The following is a 22,272-nucleotide window of genomic DNA, read 5'->3' on the forward strand; positions in this document are numbered from 1 at the left end:
TACAACTATGTTTTGTGATTAGATCAGAATAAAATATAAATGAATTAGTATATAAATATATACTACATACTAACAACCACTAGTATATGCACAGAGAGAAAAAGCTAAAGCTTTACGAAAACACAATGGCAAGGAGCTTGCCGAAAAAAGTCCGTGTGTGAATCCCACAAATTCTTTTGCATTAAGCTCTTGCTTTTTTTTACAAATAGTCCACTATCCTGCCTGACTGGCAAAACTATACGAGATTAATCTTTCGAAGCTAAAAATCACAACGACCCATACATTAAGCAGGGTGTTGAGGATTTTTTCCGTCCCGCCCCCCAAATCGATTCCAAATATTCGAAAACAATTCCAAATTTTTTCAGAGTTTTATCTCAACTTCTTATGCTGTTTCACGAGACTTTTGTTAAGCCATATGAATAAAATTGAATTTTATGATCACTTTCGACTTTATTTTTGTACGAAAGATTTCATGGGATAAATCTGAATCAAACGGGGATTTGTCGAGTATAATTTACCCTTTTCGAGAGTGTTCTTTTTCTTTCTGATAGCTTCATTTCTCAATATTTATAATGGGTTTCAGTTTGAAAAGTCTGAAAATCACGTATATAAGTAAGTTATACCTTGAACACGTGATAATCAGAAAAAATATCCCCGATAAGAACCAATAATTTATATGTATATATAAAATGAATGTCTGTCTGTCTGTTTGCTTCGTATGCATTCCTATACCATTCATCCGTCTACAATGAAACTTTGGGAGTAGTCCACACGCCTGCACAGGTTGCTGAGTTATGAAAATTTTTTTTTTTATTTGTTTGTCCCGTGAAAACTGAATGTTTCATTGTTTGTCCCGTATGCGTTCCTCACGCCTGAAAAGGTTTATGAACTAGTACAAGCATTTTACAATAGGTGGCGCGCAAGTCGTTTAAACAAATGAGCGTATTTCAGATGGATGCATGCAAGTGGTTAGGGTAGATTCGGTTGTAGGATAGGTCAACCAATTTGGATGCGGGCGAAGTCGCGTCGGGGGCAGTTAGTACTTGAGAAATCCCCGTTTGATACAGATTTTTCCCATGAAAATTGCCGTAGAAAAAAAAAATAAAATGTAAAGTGGTCACAAAATCCCGTGTTTTTCTTTTGGTGAAACAAAAGCCCCGTGGAACAGCATAAGGAGTTGAATAAAAATCTAAAAAATTCGGGAAGCTTTTTTGAATTATTTGAAATCGATTTGGGGAGCGAAACGGAGGAAATTTGTCTACACTCTTCTTAAGGACCACCCTAGTTTACATACATACTTATTGAGTTTACCTACATACCTAAATACTCAGATCCGTTCATGCATCTGTATAATATTTAAAAAATTGTACTTAGATCCAATAAAAATACTAGTTACATTTTAAAATTGTAGTTAGAGAAAACATATGATATGTAATCTGTAACGAAAATTTAATTAATTATAAATTATATTTAGGTGGTGCCGAATACTGTTTAGTTTTTCATATTTGTCCAGAAAACAATCATCTTCGCAGTAGAAAATTATAATTGGCTCACGTATCTTAGTCAGTAACGCGCAGGTACGGTGTTCAAACCGTGAGTTGAATTTTTTGGAATAGCCAGAGTAGGTTACTACGTATTTCAAGCAAAATCATTCCGGCAATCAGGCACGTTAGAATTACGATCTTAAAAAAAATTGAGATGCATGTGTGTAAGGTTAGTATCTTTTTTTTTTTAGCAGTAATGTATAGTTACCGTCGTTCACTCATATCGCAAAATTCACTAGCTATGTCGACTTTGGTCGGCCATATCAATGTGTTAAACTTAACCCAAATATTAATTGATTTAGAGTGCAAACACAGGCTAAAGCTCAACCGTTGAATAAGGAACACTCTGCCTATGCCCATTGATTAATCGATAATATATCCCAGTAGGTATGAAAAATTGTTTACATGAAATCGGCCACTTCTGTTGATCTTCTTCGATATTTCTCGTGATTGACTAAATTTTAATGTCTCGAAAAAATTACATTTTTGAATTTATTCGGAGAACCCGAATCGATGTCACCTTGGCAGAATTTGTAAGGAAATCTATACATACGTCCAAATAATCTATAAGAAGTCACTCTTGAAGAAGTAAAAATGTTGCTCATATCTCTTTTTATCAAGTATGTTTATGAACTGATCAAAGGAGTATTTTATAAACAGTTGCACTAATAAGTCTGAAATAATTCACAAAAAGTCTTTTCAACTAATGATGTGTAACAAACAGCAGGTAAAGATTCCTTAATAATTTTCCTAGGCTAGCAGAAAAAAGGTGGCTTAGTTTCCGAAGAATGCTTCATATAATGCTGACTGTTCTTTCATACGGATGATAAAAAGCTTGATATATATTATCTTATCATAATTTACAAACATAGTTCGGAGAGTCATTTTGTTCTGTAAAACGTCACTCTGAACGTTCGTAAATTCATACCATTAGTTTTAACGTAGAATTCAATTAGCTACTGTTTTTCAACATTGGAGGGTTCAAACGCTGTAAATGTTCAGCCTGCATGCTAAAAGTATATTACAGATCATAGAATACGATGCGTAAAATTTTGGATAAATGTGTTAAAAGACAACAGGCTAGTAATATAGTATAACAAGAGTCAGAGTATAATGTTATTATGAGTTATTAAATAACTTATTTTTTCAGTATTAGACACTTTGGTCCCTATGGTATATAGCTACGTTCCGAGTGTTAATCTAGAGTTATAAGTGATTCAGAAAACATTAAACCTAACCATAATCGTTCTATATTATATAAAGATATCGCCTCCGCCGTCGCCGCCGCCGCAGCTGCCGTGTCAAGAATCCCGAACCTACCCGAACTTAGCCGAAGTTACCCGAGCTTGCCCAAATCTATCCGGAAATACTCGAACCTAACCTAACCTAGCCTGATTCGAACTTAGCCGAAGTTACCCGAACCTGCCCAATTCTATGCGGAAATACTCGAACCTAACCTAATCTAGCCTAATTCGAACTTAGCCGAAGTTACCCGAACTTGCCTGAACTTATCCGAAGTTCGACCCTCAATCTGCGACTTTTGACCTTCGACCCTTGATCCGCACCTCGAATCTACATATATGCTCTTATACCTTGACAAATTTAACCTCAAACCCACATATAAGCCCTGAGATCTTGACAGACTTAACCTCGAACCCACATATATGCCCTCATAACTTCACAGATTCCCTTCACCCTCCCTCCCTCCCGTACCAACCCCAGCCAATCCGTCCACCGCCCACCCTTCCTCTATTTAACTCTGCACCCTTTGATCTTCGAGCTTCAACTTTCGAACATCGACCTTCGATTTTCGACCTTCGATTTTCGATCTTCGACCTTCGATCTTCGATCTTCGACCTTTCACCTTCAGCCTTCGATTTTCGACCTTCGATCGACCTTCGACATTTGATTAACCTTCGACTTTTGACCATTGATCGACGTTCAACATTTGCAACGTTTATGCCCTTATGCCTATAACGATTTAACCCTTTACCCTACGTATATACCATTACACATGTGAATATTTAACCCTTTACGACACGTGTATACTCGCATACTTATGCAGATTCAACCCTTTACCATACGCATACATCTGTGAAGATTCAACCCTTCACCCTACGTATATACCATTATACGTTTAACCCTTTACCCTACATATAGTATATCGCAACACCTATGAAGACTTGATCTTTTACCTTCTGCATATACACCCATCTGGGAATCAAGGATTCAACACTTAACCGTTCATACATATACATCTCTATACCTACAAAAATCTGACCTTTTATCGCCTTCCCTCCCCCCTTCGATCAAAACTCGAAAACGGGGGTGGACGCGCGAAGCCCCTCTAGTAATAATATATGAAAATTCGGCCGTTCGAAACGATCTTTCGGACGGCGATGACAGTCTGAAGAATGTAACCTTCAAGTGTATCACAGTTTGTACGTAGAGAGTGAGGCCTATGAAGTATAACTTCGTGTTTGCGATACCGTTTACACCGTGTAGAGTTAAAATTGCATCAACCAATCTGTTTTAGGAAAAGAAACGAAATTGTTACACTTTTGGTAAGATCTCATACGCAGTTGGTAAACTCAGTTTCAAAAATTACGGATTTAAGACTTACTTTTATTACATACTACAATTATTCCAAACATGTTCCAAAACAGTAACAAGAACTATGTCTGAAAAATAGTTTTCTGAATAATATACATCATCATAGAACGCCACTAAGGCCAACCGACGAAACTGCAACAACCTTTCCTTTCGATACTCTAAACGACAATCAAACCCAAATACTTAAATGGTCAATCGTGGGTATCAAAAACTCATGAAAACATGTAAATAATCTCATTGATATTCGTGAAAAGTGAAAAAAACCGATCAACGAAGGTTTCGACGGTTAATTCGAGGAACAAAACAAACATGCGCAATGTAGAAAATATCACTTTTATCACCCATTCAGTCGACAAGGTATATAGGAAAGAATTTCTCTCTTCATGGCTACTTTCTAGTTATTATAACAGATAGATTTTATGCACACGTATAAACTATGAGGTGTTAATTTCAAGGTGGGAATCGATTCGTAAGTTTACTTGTACCGTTGGTCATACTAGTAGAGTGCCGGTACAGAATCGATGCTGTTAAATTTTTTATAAGAATGTTTATTTCATTCAACGGACTGCACGAACCCATAGAAGAAGATCAGGTATACTGATTATTCATACATATTCGTCATCACGTTGCATTTTCCTGACTACCCCTCAACTGCATATCCATGTTTACGTGAATGCTATCAGAGGTGAGACAAAAATAACCACTCTTCTACATAAAACGCATCCATTGCAGCATATTGACGTAAAGGTGCGTCCAAGAGCTGCAGCCTTCCATATTAGCATTTATGCAATTGGGAAGTTTCATGGAATTTCGAAAATCGCCGCGAACATGTCGGTGTTTCAGTATATCGGAATATGGTGAAGTTCGAAGTAGCGGTTTCAGAATGCACGTTTTTTGGCAATTTTTCACTCACCAATTGCATACATCTATACTGATTTGCGCTATTCTGGTATCGTAGGCAGCATTTTTTCACCTAAATAAAACTGATTTTGCATAACTTATAGAGCCAATGTTACTCCTGCAAACATAAGAAAGACATCGCTGCGAGTTTTATGTAAATCCCCGCTGGTTCCTGACGTTATCGGTTACAAACATACAAACATACGAAACCTTTTACACATCTGTTAGATTAGATTATATTATATTATGTAACGTAAATGTTGATAAAGATACCGAGAGGAAATGGTGAACCACCCAGGAAATTGTGTGTTTGACTACGCATGTGTGAGCTTTACCGTCTTTTCATGCAAGCGAGACACCTCAAGCTTCAGCTGTCAAACGCGAGTATTGAAGATTATGTATATGAGGCGATATCTTTGAGTGTAGCAGATCTGAAATAATTGATCTAGAGATCTGGGAAGGTTTGGCTAATTTTTATTATTGTCTATATGTATGGACCTCACTTCAAGATTCCCGAATTACCGACTGATCGGATAACTCCGGTCGAGCCAGTGCGAGATCGGCAATAAACGTTGATTGCGGACCTCAATGAGCAGCACGATGACGTAAGGGGAACTAGAGAGAGAGAACAACAAGAAGAAAGACGAACGCAAGACATCACTCGACACGTGCACGAGATGCTGGAAATGGTATTTTTCCTAACAGTTTACTTATCTGAACCGGTGCAACTAGCGCCATCTAACTACCATGTTTACAATTGTCTCGAGTCGAACTTTCCATTACAGGTGTTACAAAAGTTATCACGTGTCACGAGTGCGGGTTGGCGATTGCCGATGAGCGAGATGTTTATGGCACGAGCCGAAGACGAGTGCAGCAAATAACACTAATCAGGAATCGCCAACTTCCCGCACTCGTATCACAATATACTATTCTGCTATAGGCTCATGTAACACTCGACAGTCAGTCGTTCTTAGGATGCCAGATAAAAATAAACTGTGACTAAACAGAGTATCCAAGTCACTCGCCACCCTCCTGTTCGTCCCGCTCTTACGCCGGTCATAGGGTGGTTTGGGTATATGTAAGGATAATTAGCAAAAATGTCAAAATAGAAAAATCTTTCAATACGTTTATAACTCGTTGAACTTCAATAAAACTATTTCCACACGTTCAAGGTCATGTTCGCTGTACTAAGTGCATAATAAACAAGAATGTAGGCTGATGTAATTTTGAAAATTCAAAAACAGTTAATTTAATATGAGCATGCAATTAGGGAATATGAACACATGGAAGATCAAACAACAGTTAACACGTTAGGCGCGGCGTCATGAGATCGGCATTGTCAAGTACCGGCAAACCACCTAATCTAAAATAGGGAGGATTATGCATGTACAGTAGGCTCATAAACATGAAAAACAATCATGTCATCATAAGCTTGAGCTTCATGAATAATAATAATAGTACGTTATGTAACAAGGGAATAAAGTTGACTTTTATTCCTGTGTTACATATAGGACTTTATTTCCAACTAGACTCTGGTTGCAATATTTATCTGAAAATTGGGACTTTTAAATTGGCCGCGATTTAGGCGGTGCGCTGCGTCTTATGAGCAATTGGTTGCGCTCACTTCTTTTTTTTTCAAGCCGCTCGCTTCTTCTGGACTTGGATTTGTGGGAAATATGAACTCATGTTTCATCCCGCTTTTGAGGTCAAGAACGTTAATTTTATGGTTAAGTCGGGAATAAACATAAAATATATGGTTTGCACGCAATGGGAATAAGAGATACTTACATGTTCTTTATTATTTATTATTTGCATCATAAAACATTGTCATTTTTCGAATAAGAATGGCATGCCCAAATCGTCGCAACCGTGGCTGTTAAAAATACTCCGATCGCAGTTTTTGAGAATAATGATGCAACTACGAAAAGACGATCTATTATTTGAGGTTATGAACGATGGTAACAGGTAACCAGGTGGTGTACGAGTTGGGATTTAAACTGATAAGGTATAAAATACTCAGATCTCATTTTCTAAGATTGATGTTGCAACTACGGAAAGAAGAACCGTTATTTGAGGTTATGAATGACGGTAACAGGTACCCAGGGGATATATGAGTTGGGTTTGAGACTGATCTATTTTGAGAGCCCTCCGGTTCAACAGAAATCTATCCTAGAGAGTAAAAGACCTACAGTGAATATCGTACAGGATCTTTTCTGCACATATTTTATTTTACGATTTTGAAGCAGCTTCAAATGAAGCATCGACATTTGATCCTTTGTCTGTAATAGCAATGTTTTCTATTTTCGTACTTTCAAAATGATCTTCGTTGCTTACGAATATAGTAACTCGATAAATACTCAATGTCGGCCTATCTTATAATAAAATTGATAAAATTCATCGATTTTTTGTTCACTGACATCGGACTGTACCGTCTGATTAAAAAGTTTGAAAAAAAGAAAAAACCATTTAAAAATTTACTTTTGCGAAGGATGGTAAACACAAATGAAATGACATCCCTACCACGCAACAGGAATAATTTTGAGTAAATTAGAAAAACACAATCTGAAATATCAGCAATTTAAGTAACTCCTCGTAATTAAAATGTTAAAAATGCTCAAACTCTGGTATTTTTTAGTCGATTCTAATGTTTCTGGGCTGCTTTTGCACGCTGATCGGAACCCCACCAATCGTATGAAAAATACTTTGGAAATTTAACGTTATTGTATAGTTTTAACACGCAAATGTAATTGTTGACGAACATCCGTTGTATTGTACTTGGACAAATACATTTTTATCAACTCCGCAGATAACTCGAGAGATAACTATTAGTACAATTATTCCAGACAATCTCTTAAGATATCTACGGCGAACAGAATAATCCCCAAAACATAAAACCAGACAAAACGACACTAGAGTTTAATCCATGTGAATGTAACAACTTTTTAAAAAAAAGTAGAAGACTTCTTTTTAAATTGTTAGTATCTTTGCTTGTATTATATTATTCGAATTTTCTCGGATTCATTTTTATTACATAAATAGGAATGTTCTTACATTTGTATTCGCCAACACTAACCCAAATAAGACTAATGGAGATTTTTTCAAAGGTTTTCCCATTTATCCTACTTTTTTATTCAGACTGTATCGACGGCTAAGCAGAATTACATCGAATCTCAGTATTCGGTTCAAAAACATCGTATTTCAGATTTTAACCCCCAATCATCGTACTTCACAATTTGATTCAAAACCATCGCATCTCAGTTCACGATTAAGTAAGTAAGTAAAATTTAGCTGAAGAAGCCTATAAGCAACTCACTGCACTGCGGTGCAAACGAGAGGTCACCCGGTATCTACAGAGAGTGGCGTCTATTTACATTTTACATTATAGGTAGTTAATTATGCTGTGTTATAATACACCTGAGGGATTCCCCCACTTTACCTCTACCTGTCTGTTTTCATAGTCGTGGTATCAGTCGAGATAATAATTCAAATTATTCGAGATTTTTCCAAGACACACGTGTCCAAGTACAGAACTTCTGAACTATTGCACCGATAAAAATTTCTAGTTACGGTTACTGTACAAACGATAGCTATTTTCATTTTCACCACAAAAAATGAACAAAGAACATAAATAGTTCTGAGCAAAACACGAAAATGAGTAGACTAGCGGTAACCAGAAAATCTAGTACGTCAATATTCTTTTCGGTGATGGTCACTGGTGTACTATATTTTCTTATAACTTTTTTAATAATATAGTGTAAGTGCAAAAATGAATTATAGAGCTCGACTGAAAAAATGTAGCAAGCTGAACTAGCAGATAACGTTGCAATAACCAGGAAAAGTAGTATCAACTAACCATAGTCGCATTAAATAATTATACTTGTACCTGCACATTTTCTTGTCATTCTAAAAAAATTCGATCAGTCATTGTAAATATAATATACGAAATTTTTCTCACTGTCCATTTTCGATTGTTTTTTTATTTCTTTCATTCAACCAGCGTAAGTCAGAAATCTGTATAGTCCGGTTAAAAAGTCCTAATAACAAAATTTCTCATTTTGAAACATACATGGGCCATAAAAATTTTTTTTTTAAATATTTTAAAAATATTTACTATAGTGCAAATCATTCCGCATCCAAAAAATCGACTTCTGAAAGACATTTTTTGTTCAACTATCGTTGCAATGACGAGGTTGAGTTTCTGGGATTTTTACCAAATCCTCTCAACCATCTTCGTGTATTGATCTTCGTATGTAATTCGGTGAAACATCCCAATTTGTAAAATCGTGATCAACATTATACATTCAAAGTTTCGATAACGGTTTCTTAAACGCAAAGCTCATCAACTTCGGGGAAACCGCGTTCTTCAGGAATTTCGAACAATAAGTTATGGTCAGCTTTTCATTACTGATGAAAATGTGGCTACCGATTCTAATCGATAAAAGCAAGCCATCAAAGTATGGTTAAACTACATTCATGTCCCGAATTGAATTGCGGATGATACTAATTTCACCAATTAAACCTCTCTGATTTTGATCTAGTGTATATACGTTGTGGAGCATCGAAAACGAACGGAGTGATTTCTCGATGCACTTAATGGATTTGAATAAAACTACCGCCGAAATGATTTATTAATGAATAGAAACACCGGTGGGTGCTCACCTTTGGGGGTCGTTTTCATCCCTCCAAACCGTTTATCAGCAGATAAAAAAATATATTATGTATCTCTTAGTTTTCGATGCACTACGACATACATGAACTAGATAAATATCGGAGGGGTCGACCTACCTAGGGGGTTTTTTGCGAGTAGAAGTGCAATGTAAATCTTATAAACCACGTTACTGCAGAGTCACGCAAACTTTCGTAAATTCAAACATAAGTTTATTCAATTTCATTTAATTTATTTAAAATTATGAATTAGACAGTCGAGTATAAAACCTAACATGAGTACACATAGTAATAAAGCTAATTGTAAGTATGTAAGAATTTTCAAATCTCAACGGGACAAGGAAAAAAATTGACGCGCACAAAGAGCACGTGATAGACCTACATGATATTGCGGAATGCATGACGCAATCATGCATAAGACGTTCTATTCGTTTAGTATAATCCACCATCCTAAAAATACCGACAAAGAGGTCCCACGACGATATATCTCCTACTCTCCGACGTAAGCAAGTATAATTTTCTATATAGAGAATCCAAAAATACAAGATGCAGCCTAGGTAACGTCGTAAAGTTGACCCGTCTTGATTTACCGAAAATGAACAGAAAGTGGTAAGTTACGCATGACATTGAACTTTTTCCACTCAGCTGACTCATTTACAGTCACACTCGTATGCATCGTTAATTAAATAACTTTAGAATAATTGTTCTGTTTTTATTTATTGTTGGAACGATGGGTTTGTCGAGCTTAATAGACTAATGTCATAAGATATATTTTTTTATTCGCACTAAAGACGTCACCGTAAGTTTATTTGTCCGCTGTAGCTGGCACGAAGCAGAGCATCATCAATGAGGATGAAACAGGGAAGAAACTAGCCGTATACTGTTATCAACGCTGTCAAGTGACATTTGGGTTTACAGCCGATATAAAAAGTGATTGTAATTTGTTGGAATAAAAACTGTGCCAATTCTCTTATTCGCATCTATATAAACGAATCATACAAAAGTGCCATAAGAAAAATGCATCCGTACATATGAACAATTCGCGGACTTTTGGGAGTGTGAACTCGCAAACGATCATCGAATTTATGAAAGCAATCATTTGCTCACAACATGTGCACTTCTTCGTTTTTCTGCTGCAACGGGTAATTTTTGTTTTTTATTTCTTACACAGGGTTCACTGACATCAGTTACGGGGTTGAGGTTAGTAGGTAACGTTAACGTAACGACCATACAAATAAAAACCTTCACTATTCTGCAACTTTGGTATGACAAGAGGTTGAATTAGCAAAATATATAAGTATCTTTTGCTCTATTAGGGTTTACTGAGTTTCAAACAATTTCAAATAAGTTGGAAACTAACAATTTTTCCGAATAACGGATCGTTACATTAACGTTACGAACTTCAAACTATTCATTACTTTGAGTAATTCGAGGAAGACATTAAATTTGAATGATTATCACGTTGCCTGCGATACTTTATCTCGACTCTAGTAACTCCATCCTGATAAAACTTCCGTTAGATGCAAATAGATACGTACAGACTGTGCCCAACACCGTATAGAAAACAGAAACACAAACAATTTCCTGTCCATTTCTTTCACGGTTTTTGGCACATGTCCTGTAAGTTTCTATCCGCGTCTAATGGGATTTTTACTAGGGTAGGGTGACAGCAGTGTAACTTTAGCGGGGTCACTCTAATTCATGCGACTTACCACTGCGATGAATTTTCTATAAAACGAAAAAAATGCAACGTTGAAGTTGTATTTTCATTAGTGACGGGTATCATCAATTTATGGGTTGGGGAAATGAAATTGATATTGAAAAAATTTAATGCATAAGGTCGATCAACTTTGAATTAATACGCAAAAATATATTACTATCCTCTTTGGCATCAATAATCTACGAAGCGGGCTGAAGCGGTTGTGTATGGAAAATGATTCTTTCTCCAGCTTGGCCCCACAAAATAACGATCTAAAATTTTTCCAACATATTTTCCCCGAACGTAGCAAAAGGTACATCTTTCTATTCTATTTCGGCAACAGAATTTTCAACTCCTGACACTCAAAGCTTTGGTAACTCTTCTAAAAATTTTAGGAACTCCTGTTTGGTATGCTAGAAATAGCAAAAAAAAAAAAAAAACATGATGAATTTTCATCGCAATCGTTTGTACTGCAATTTTGATAGCTTTTACGGAAAAAATATTGATACCGGGCTTGCCGAACAATCATTCAACTGATATTTTGGGTGTTTACTGACGTTGACTGTTCATTGAGCAAATCTTGTAACTATTTATTTGTTCAAACTACAGTCAAATCATAATTTGACTGGTATTCCTAATACAATCGGTATTTTAGATGCGGATAGTACAATAAAATTCAGAAATGAAATGAGATACAAGAAAAGGTCTCGTGCAATACTTCTCGACTAATGGATTTTGCTATTTTTGAGATTTTTTAATTGTCATCTGACTTTAGGTAGAGAACACGGAATTTGGATAGCAGCAGCTGATAGCGAAGTCAAAGACAAATTCGAAGACGGGAAAAAAGATTATTTCTTTAATATTTTCCTGAAAAAACGGAATTTTTTATTTGTTTTTGATTTTTTCATCAACTTCTATACTTATCTATTGCTACTTACCCACGCTGAAGAGTTTTCTGGCAGATACAGAATTGGTGAGCTTGGAACGACATAATATAATCTTTATGATTTTGGTTTAGATCATGAATTACGATCACAGACTTTTTAGCGTGGGTGAGGGACTATAAATAAGTGCGGAAATTGAGTGGAAAGAAATTTATTTCTTTAGATACGTTATTTATTTATTTTTTTCATTTCTTTGAATTCGTCTGCGATCTTGCTATCGGCTGTTCATATACAAAGTACGTGTTCCTTATCTAAAATCAGACGTTACTTGCAAAATTTAAAAGACTCCACACTCCACAAGTCGTCCCATCTCAACATCATCTTTCCCCTCTGGACCCTTGAAGTTTTGTATATTTCTATCATAGCTCTTTCCGTTTCTAAGGCAGTTTTCTAAAGCGATTCAAACCGACCACCCCGTATATTAGGTGATGAAAAGCCGGAATAACCGAAAGTATAGAAGAAGAAAATCTTTTAAAACTGAACTTTTCTTTTAGAATCCGTCAGAGGTATTGACGGATTGATATTGTTAGTCTTGTAGAGTACCTCAATCATATTTTTTATATTGGATGATGAAATAAGACAAGCCTTCACGTAATGTCGATCATAAAACATCTAGATAGTAAATTGATGAAGACTAAATAGTACGTATTTCGTATTTTATATGTTAAGCTATATTGTAAAACTATAATACATAGGTATAGAATTGAACTTGAAGAAATCCGCAGTTTATTTTTTATCTCTTACTCATTTTTTTTTTTATTGTGTGTGTGTTTTTTTTTTTTGCTTTTCTCAACAGTATTTACAAATGCGACGAAAGTCTATTAACTCGTGATGAGGCAATACTTTCCGCAGGATGTCCGACAGAATTTGGCGTGTATAATGTGTAATTGCATATACATATAAATGAATGTAGGATACATGCATGTATGTTTCAACCCAAGAACTGTTTTCACGTCAGTCAACTTTTATAAAACAGATTGACGTGCCTTACGATATTTTTGTTTCTAATCCACGCTGACAATTAGCGTGTGTGGGTAAATAAGCATGTTAAAAATACGATAAAGTATTAATGGCTACTCGATATTGGCCGCTAAATGAAATCGTAGTAATGCGACAAACTTCTGTATGCCCTAAAAACATGTGTAAACGATGTACGGATACGGATAAATCCGGCAAGTGCCAGGCAGCTTTTCAAGTTGATAATTGTGATCCGTCTCGAATTAAGTGTGTTGTAGAGTATGACAAACTAAAAATATGTACAAAATATCTGACTTAAATGTAAATGGAGTAATTTTTACAATTTTGAAAAACGTCACTTTTACTTTCAATTTTTCATGTAAGAAATGAATTGTACCAATCAAGGGGAATCGGTCTAAATTACATTTTTTAACTTTCTGTTCCTCTGTTTGGAGAAAAAAGAAACGGAGAAATGGGAAGCTGGCATAATCATTCCGAAAATGAAAAATTGAAGGAAAAGTTATCACTAGATCTTCACGTTCCAACGTCTAGAGAATTTTTTGTTAGTTGACAAGAGTACGTGTGATTTTTTGTGTATTTCGATTCGAAGTCATATAAACGTCGTTAGTCGATAAAATATATATGAAAATCAACAATGTCCAGTTTTATCGTTTTATCGCACATGATATCGGTTCGGACCACAGGCAACGCCTTTGTTTGCGGTTACGAATCGCTTTGTACAAGCAGTTGGAGTTTGGATAAAAATCTAAAAAAAAAAAAACATCACACATACTTTTCGTCCACTCACGAGGACGCGGTTTTGAGCGGATTAGAGTTTTGGTTAGGTCAATTACGCATGGAATGCTTTATGTGTGTGTGTGTGTGTGTGTGTGTGAATAATCATAAATATAAGCCCTTGACTACAAAAATAATCCAGCAGCTCAGAGTGCCAGAACTAGGTCAAACTTAAGCCACTCGATTTAAACGGTTTGTCGGCAATATTACGTCAAATAAAATACAATTTTACAGTTATGCATGTACGTATCTACATACATATTATACATACTATAAATATATTACGTAACGAACAGATGAAGACTTTACACATGTTGGTAGAGGAGTATTGGATTATATTACACGATTAGCCTAACCTTCAGTCTATATATATTGTAACGTTAAACTGCTGTCATCTAAGGCAACTGGTGATAAATAAATAAATAAATAAATAAATAAACTCAAATCAAAGGAAATTAACAGAAAATCAGTTGTATTATCGATTGAAATTATAAGTTTCGAGTCAGTCAAGTAGAGCTTACAAGAGTTAACAATAATTCTCTAGGTTCTACTTGACAGGTCAACAACGAGTGATAAATCGAAAAATAGTGGCTCGCGTGATTTTTGAAAGAATAAAGTGAAGTGATAGCTTTTAACAAAAGATGACAATGGACAGAGAAAATTAGACGTAGGTCGGTGTAAGCGATATAATGTGCAAAAATATACTTAAAACTACGCGTCACTGGGCGACGTGATTTTACCCACTCTTCCAAGAACGACACTACGGTACTGATTATTTGACTGTTAATTAGAACCGAGTGAGTACCAATTTTATTATTCGGCGGTTTAATCTACGCTCAGATGTACTGCAAGGAACTCGATTTACGATAAAAATTCATGCAAAATAGCAAATAAAACATAATAAGCACTACTGGTACAAATATTCAGAAAAGGAAGGACAACAGACGGCTCGAAATACGATAGAGATTACAGAAGCAGTTTGCGAAAATATTATTTAAAAAAATTATAGAAATTCAGATATAAGAGAGTTATCTATTCGGTAGCTGCGAGGCCGCTCAGAGATACGGAATCAATTAACGAAATCATGCAGTCACACGACGGCTTAACTCAGAGCTGCGGACTATGATTCACAAAGATACTGGCATCACACGATGCAAACAAAAAGATAATTAAGATACGAGAGAAGGAAAGATATGGACAACTTCGTAACGATACGATACGAAGGCAAAATCCTGACTTACTATAACCAGTAATCGGGCATGCAGACGCTAATTTTATTTTAAGATAAAATTAGCGGTATTACAGAAGAAAAATAATCGGGAAAGGTAATCGGGAGAAAAAGGAAGAGAAGTTAACTAGAGAGCAAAATGATAAAAAGTATGAACACTGGAACTACCGAAATTAACACGAAGCTATTTCTGCCAAAACCAGGCAAAATAACTGGTCTTCAATAGATACCTAATAATAGAGAAATGTCATATCACGTTGATATAACCATTTTCTATTATAACGATTTTTTGAAGACCAGTCATTTTGACCAGCGCGGTAGTTCTAGTGTTAAAGAACAGTAGGGAATACAAACGATACCGATAGAAGAAAAAGGGAGGAAGAATTTAAATGAGGAACTAGATCTACAAGATCGAGGGTTAACGATGAATGGACGGTGATCGGAGTTCGGCTCGCCGATCCCACCGGTGTCGTCAGGTGATCCTTATTCGAGTTCATTGATCGTTTGTTCCCTACCATAATTAGGTCATCCCTCTAATGGCGAATATCGGTCATGAATATGCCACGCGGTTACACAGATTACCGACAGTTGGGTAATTATTCGCCTTTTGACTTCGTCGTTGACAGCTGCTCGTACGGGGTTGCAGTCGCGGCTCTTCACTGACCAGCTGGTTGCCTGTCGTTGGGGACGCTTTGGCGAAGACACGCGTGATGCCCTCCCGGCCATAGTATACATATTGTGTAGCAAGAAAGCAAACTCGGTCCTTTCGGGACAAGCGTAAGTTTGCGATGCGAGTCGTAGGTGAGCACTAGCTTTGTCCTTGAAAAAGTGACTTTTGAATTTCGACCGGCTCACCCCTTAAATCGGTTTCAAATTATTCAAAAATAATTCCCTTATTTTTTCAGAATTTCATCTCAACTCTAACCCGTACCCGCAACAGGGTGGATTTCCCCACTGAAAACAGATTTCGATAAAATTTGGTATACGGGCGTTTCTTGGGTCGTTGATTACGCATCTGAAATCGAAAATTTGAAAATTCAAAATGGGGCATCCAACATGGCGGAACTCACGAATCGCATGCGAATATCAACAGAAATGAGATCCACTGATGAACCACGTGATCAACTCACGAGGGCGCTTGTCGGGCAGCATTTTGCTACCCGTGAAAACGTAGCCGTACGCTGTCTTCGCTACATCCGGGAAAGTGGCCAGCTGGTTTCTTCAAGAGAAGCGGTCGCTCGGCTGTCCGGAGGATTTGTGTGCGCTCTTCGCAATATCCTTTAACCCCGGCACTCAAAGCGGTACGAGAGGTTGTGCTTTCCAAGGCACAACGAGGCTTGCACATCGGACAGTCGGTAGATGAGATCATCGGGAGAATAATTGAGGTCATCAGGGGTCCTGTTGGTCCATCGGTGGTCGGGATCGTTTTTGTCGTCGATATCTTGTTTGCTTGCACCGAAGCGCGAAATACAGAATTTAGAAAGAAAGAATCAGTGACTAGTAATTTATTAGTTACTTTGTATCGAGTTCGCTTGCAGTACCCTGCCAGGGACGTGTTTTCCGATATTTCTTTCACTTGTATGCCCTTGTGACGGAGTGATCTAAAGCGCCACGTTACAATAGATAATTTTATTCAATTTGGATAAATATCACAGTCTATGTTTGTCGACGTTTTTTGGAGAAACAAATGTCACACATTTTTTGAGTACAGTTTATTTTATTCCGTGTACTTCCTCGACGACTCGGCAACCACTTCCCCATAAATCAGTTTTTATGCCACCACAGATCACAGAAAACTTTCAAGAACGTCTACAAAAATTGAAACCTTTTCTCAATTGCCATGATTTGTTCAATTTCGTTTACCTTTGCTTTGCTATCAACGAAGGCAACCACTCTTACTGCGATTCTTACATCTAAGTTTCGACAGTAGTACCTACGTCTCTTAAAACGGATGACGTACAATCTGTCTACGTGAATTCTGCAGGCGGAGATTTGACGCCCAAGTGGCATTATGAACATCTAACGGTCCAATGTCGATGATGTAACTCCTAGGATGTTGAAACCACAAATGACACGTGTTCATCAAGCCGGAAGTAAGTATGTAACAGCAAACTCCGTAAACGTGTTCCATGAATAATTTAACATATAAGGGAATGGGGGGGCAAAACGGGGTAGGTGGGCAAAATGAGATACCCCAAAAATTTCGTAAAAATTTTTTTTTCCGAAAAAATTTCGTAAATGGTCAAAAATGACATCTAGCATCATTTCACACTAAAAAGCTAAAAAAAATACATTTGTATACTTTTTGCGAAAAAATACAAATAAAAGAAATGGAAATAACAAGAAAAAACTTTTTTAAAATTATGTTGAGAGTAAATTTTATTACTAACGTTAATTTAAAAAGTAATTATTACACATATTTTATTTACTTGAAAAAAAATAATTACTTTTTTTAGGGGTACCCCATTTAGCCCGCAAAAATAAAAATTTTTTTCTTACTGGAAATTGAAAATTGACATTATTTACGTTGTTTGTAACAAAAAAAAAAGAAAATTTAGCATATTGGCGTTCACAAAATTTTAGTATTTCCTTAAGTACCCCGTTTTGCCCCCCCCCCCCCCCCCCCCCTTCCCTATGGAAAAAGTCTAATGCAGATCTTACATCTGTGCGGTGAACATATGGTCAGCACTTACACACTTCTGGAATCAAATCTCCATTAATTGTGATAGATCTACCCAAGCATATTGTAATTCTTACTATGCTTTTGTAACTCTTATTACCGGATTTGTAAATCTTGCTACAATTGCTGTAGATTTAACTCCAAAAAAGTGCTGTCCATACATTCACCACGGGATACGTAAGATCTAGAATATTTTACTTTCCATATGTGGTATAACATTTATGCATTTATGCAATACGGGTCATCTACAGGGATACATAAAAAAAAAACCTACAAAAAAATCAGCAAGGTGAGCATCAGGTATTGAATGGTGTTGGAAATCTTTTGCCGGAAGTCTAAGCACAAAATTATATCAGACTATCGAACAAAATAAAAAATTCATTAATCACCGATTCCCCCTATGTCGATTTTTCTCTATGTTTTGTTTTTATTGTAGTTTATATGAAATTAAAAAGTATATCAAAGGTAGCTCATTAGGTAAAACAAATTCATTGCAATCATTTTTTCTCAAAACCGTCCTCACAATAAGGGTAAAAATATTAGTCTTATTTTTTTCCATTGCATTACACAATTCAGTGCAAAAAATTATTTTTTTTCCTACTATCAACTTTATTACCAGACCTACTAAAACCAAGTTATGCGAATTGTACAAAAAAAAATTCATCTCCCAAAAGAATTGATATAAAAATCTGAAAAAATTCATAAAGCTACTTTAGAGTAGCGTTAAAATATGGCGATTCATAAACGTCCAAGAAAAAAAGAGGCTAAATTTGGGAGAATGTCCTATACAGAGCTGAAACGTAGCGTTCGTTATAAACCACAACTTGTACAGCTATAAAGTCGGTATCACATTCTTTGTGGTATTTTTTTTTGGTCGCGATATCAGAAGTAGGTAGGTAACTGCAGTTTCTTAACTATTGAGCAAACGATAATAAATCCATGAAAATTATGTAACTTCCATATACACTGCAGTATAGACTGTGAAAATTGTTGTATTTTTACACATACTCGAACTAAAAATGTTTGTGATAAATAAAATATTGAATAGATCCTATACATAAGTGTATGTAATCAAATTCCTTTGTCACAATCAATGTTTTGCTGTTAAGATCTATACAATATTTTCTGCAACAAGAATGATACAATATTTATAACGGGCATCGTAGACTAGTTTAAAATAGGGCACTTGAGTTGTTAAACAAAGTACCGAAGTTCGTTCAAAAGATAAATCAAATCCTAGGAATGCTGTGCATAAAACTTATCGCTCGAAGATTTCCTGGAACAATTAGGTGACGTGATCGTTCCGTCTGACTGGTGTCAAGTGAGTCTGTAACTGATATTCTCAAAAGGCGTCAAAGATTGCCCGCTTTTTAGGTAGGCCGACGTCGCGGAGTTGAAAAACTCCTGATAAAGGTTCCTGTAATGATACTCCGTGAGTCCCAATACGGTGAACAAAACCACATAACCCAGATACCGAATGGAGCTGACGTATTCCCAGAGACGGTCGGTAAATATGGCCAGGAGGAGGTAATCCGTCAGGGCATGAACATTGACAAGGGTCCAGGACAAAGTGATCGCCCAAAAAGAGCCGCTTCGGAAAACCGTCAGCTGAATGTCCTCCTGAGTAAACAGAAACGAGGATCCGGTAACGCTGTTCTGATGTCCTTGCGACGACTGCCCTTCGAGCAGGTCCTGATACAGGGCGATGTACCGGTTCCATCCGGCGCTACTGAGCAACAGCTGACCAACGAAGAGAAGCAGCACCTTCGGCGCCGCTCGCCCCAGAGGCGACTGCTTTTTGTACAGCATTCCGGACCCCAATTCCTTTGACTCGATGACCGGAAGCAGCTTCTCGTAGCCGCGCCTCGGGGGGTTGACTCTGATGAAGTAATACACCCCGATGATGAGGCTTAAGACCCCTAGCGAGTCGCAGATCCCATCGACCCAGTAACCGTTGCTCCCAACCTCCGAATACTCGCCTCGGATGTTCTTCCTCCGCCTCGCCACGTGTCCGTCGAGGTCGTCTAGCCACGATCTTACCATAAATAGAACAACACCAAACCGGCGTTGAGATAGAGAGTCACTCGACACACATTTTCCTGCAGCGACCGCCACCAGCACATGGAAAGCGCTGATTTTGTTTGGTGATATCCAAGATTGATCACTGATCTTTAACACGCGGTCAACGATCACGGCCAGAGGACTCAGCAAGTAGTGATTCGGATTGTCGAGCATCAAACTCTTCACCGTTACGTCACAGATCGGATTTACGTCGCAGGATATGTACGAGTTGTAGTAGGAGGGATCAGCTGGGGTCGCGTCCAAATCTCGGTGAATTGCAAAGTCGCGGACTCTGACGAAGAGGAGATAGTTCATGTACACAAAGTAGCTCAGAGTTAAAATTAAGAGCGCCAAGAAGAGGCGACTGCAAGCTGCGTTCGGACCGAGCATTGTAGTTTTGGGCATTCATTCAACGCGTTAAATGCGCGTGTCGCGCGAGAATTGTACCAATATGTAACAAAGAGGAATAATTAGTCTGGAGTTCCCATTCGTTGAAGGTGAATACATAACTCTCGCAAAACATTATTACATCTCACAGTTTTAATGTCAAACGCGGTGTTTTCAATTATAGCGTCGCGCTCTACACGAGAAAATAACTCGTTAATTTTTCCTCGTTCGCATCTAATCTTGTTTTGCTTAAACCGTCAGTCGCTTACAGTTTATTGTAATGCTTTCAGCCTTGTTTTGTATAAACCACTATTTAAAGCATACGACTGACGTCACTTCAAACACGTTACAGGTTTTAATGATTTAACAAGATTAGAACAAGCAAGATTTAACATTCCACGCAGGTGCACAATTTGAACCGTTTCTGTGTAAATCGTCATCATAAACTGTTGCTCGGTTGTATGGCAATCACTTATTCTCTGGTACTTATAAATCAAACTCTGAACAGAGAGACATAAAAGAAAAACAATCTCGACTATAAAACGTCTTCATTTGATACGTTGTTGTGAAAATTCTATTTTTATTTTTCTACTTTGTTTAACATGACCTCCCACTTAAATACAAACTGGTCATTATATTTACACTCTGCAATAAATAAATTAAACCATATAAACTTTTTCCACACTGTATATAATAAATAGTTATGTATGTGCTGGGATGAATCTGTGGCCGAGGAAAGCATCATATATTCGAACACGTAAAATTCGCGCACTTCATCGTTCAACGGTTGACAGTGTTGTGGCTAGATAATAAATGTATGAGCCAGTGCCTCTCAGCCTTGTAGGCGTCAGCGTGGAACAAGGCGCGTCTGCGCTACGCGTACTTCTACAGGTGTGACATGTCCTAACAGGTCTTCGTATTCGAACTTTTTTTTATCAATAATCTTGATATGATACCGCGATATTGTATCACATTATCGTTATGCATGATAGTATCTTCAATACCCAGCTTCAGTAATGAATTTATATTAATTATAGCACGTTACAGGTTATAGAAATGTATAGTTGCATACTTGCTTAGAAATAATATGGGGCGGTGAATCTGCATTTACTTTAGAGGGTACCTTGATGTAACGGGTCAAGAGAATGAAAACAAAATTACTACCCGAAGTGTTCGTTAAATATCTCAAAAATACGGTTTATAATTTTCTAAGCTTAATTCAAAGTTGCAATACATGATTGTGTAACTACAGCAGTAGGCAGGTATGTACCTGAAAGCGCGCGCTTTGCCAAACATGATTCATTACTTGCTTCACTTTTCTCAGTTAGATCCCTTTCACACTAATTGTAAGACTCTAGACCTGCGACTGCCAGATTGGTGTACACAGATGTTCACATGGTTGTAAGTATGGTTGTTACTATATGCAATAAATGTAAGTATAATGTTTGTGATTTTACTGCACTTTTTCTATACAGAAGTAAAGTAAGGGTATAAGAAATTCCAAAAATTGTGGCTATCGGAAAACGTGGAGTGATACGTGGCCGGCCGATCGCAAGTAGCTACGCGACGGTCCCCAGCCAAACGGATCAGTGCGGCGAATCCCTAAAGCATTCCCGATTCTCTTCTTTTATCGGAAAATGTACTTATAACGTCCAAGTCTGGTTTTCGGCACTATTTTATGATCACATAACCTGAGTTTTTAATTTTAATGGAAGCAAATCGTAATTATTGGGGTTTCAAATGACTCATGTCACATAAATTAATGAAACGTAATCAGTAATATACCTGTTCTACTATCC

General features: G+C 37.0%; 2 protein-coding genes across 2 annotated transcripts in view; both read right to left on the reverse strand.

The window, feature by feature from the left end:
* Positions 1-22,272, reverse strand: part of LOC124223568 (probable ATP-dependent RNA helicase DHX35) — a 44,199-nt gene that overhangs the window by 13,869 nt on the left and 8,058 nt on the right. The gene's annotated exons all lie outside the window — the stretch shown is intronic.
* On the reverse strand, positions 12,501-21,344 carry LOC124223567 (Ceramide phosphoethanolamine synthase). The gene has a single exon (XM_046635693.2). It carries the CDS (start codon positions 20,489-20,491, stop codon positions 19,343-19,345), a length of 1,149 nt encoding a protein of 382 aa, XP_046491649.1. The 5' UTR covers positions 20,492-21,344; the 3' UTR covers positions 12,501-19,342.

Source organism: Neodiprion pinetum, chromosome 7 (assembly GCF_021155775.2).
Source record: "Neodiprion pinetum isolate iyNeoPine1 chromosome 7, iyNeoPine1.2, whole genome shotgun sequence".
Lineage (NCBI taxonomy): Eukaryota > Metazoa > Arthropoda > Insecta > Hymenoptera > Diprionidae > Neodiprion > Neodiprion pinetum.